The sequence below is a fragment of the Perkinsus marinus genome (assembly GCF_000006405.1).
Source record: "Perkinsus marinus ATCC 50983 genomic scaffold scf_1104296973376, whole genome shotgun sequence".
In the NCBI taxonomy this organism is placed as follows: Eukaryota; Perkinsozoa; order Perkinsida; family Perkinsidae; genus Perkinsus; species Perkinsus marinus.
This window is the reverse complement of record NW_003201430.1, coordinates 1-873: the sequence shown is the minus strand read 5'-3', so window position 1 is coordinate 873 and position 873 is coordinate 1. Positions and strand designations below refer to the sequence as shown.

Here is an 873-nt window from a genome sequence, read left to right as displayed (position 1 = left end):
TCTTGTGAAACTCCATTGATTTTGAATTCGCCAGGGTGGAAGGTGGAAGAGTTAGTCTTGTTTGCTCGTTTCTAGAGAGTGAGTTTTTAATAAATAGAGAAAAACTTTCAGCGCGCGATTTCGCGGAAAATGTTTGCTGGAGTTCTGACGATAATTTTCGAGTTGTTATGATGTGATAATAACAGAGTGAGTTGATGTGTATGAAATCTGTAGTAAATGTAATACATATACTATGATGGTAGATATCAATCTTCCGAGGATATCATGTTTGAATACGAGTGTGAGTGAAGCAGTAGCGCTGGCGTTGACTCGAGAGGAAGCGAAGCGACGGAAGGATGATGCTGAACGGAAAGGGGTAGTAGCGATGGGCACCGTCGTGGGGGAGGAGGATATTGGATGTAGTTGAGTGGTATCACCCGTCGATTGTGTTTTGAAACTCTACTGGTTTATGGTATAGTTGAAGTCGTTGGAATATATGTGTTTGGTTTACTCAGTTGAGCTCACCATGTGAGGAATGGTTTTTATGAGATCTAGAGTAGAAGTGTGCAAAAAGAAATGATCGTAAAGTTTTCTCATTGTCATTCACACTGCTAGTCTCAGGAAAATTACAAAACTATTCTGTGGAGGAAAATGCTCTCGAGGACGTATCTTGCGTAAATTCGGGATATGCTCATTCGTTGTGGTGGCGAGGAGGCTATGTAGCGTCGATGGAAGCAGTGTTGGAGGAATATATGTTGGCTTTTCCTGAGCAGAATTATAGGAGTTTATATACGAATTCGGGTAGAAATGTACGGAAAGTAATAGGAATTTTCCGAAATTTCCTCAGAATTGTCATGTGAATGTTGGAGTAAGAATATACGTAATCGCTTTCCT

General features: G+C 40.7%; 1 protein-coding gene across 1 annotated transcript; it reads left to right on the top strand.

The window, feature by feature from the left end:
• Positions 1 to 242: 242 nt before the first annotated feature.
• On the top strand, positions 243 to 398 carry Pmar_PMAR024329 (hypothetical protein; the record flags this gene model as incomplete). Its single annotated transcript, XM_002766197.1, has 1 exon — positions 243 to 398. A coding segment is annotated over one exon (156 nt), but the record flags the coding sequence as incomplete, so codon positions are not given.
• Between the last annotated feature and the right edge of the window lie 475 nt (positions 399 to 873).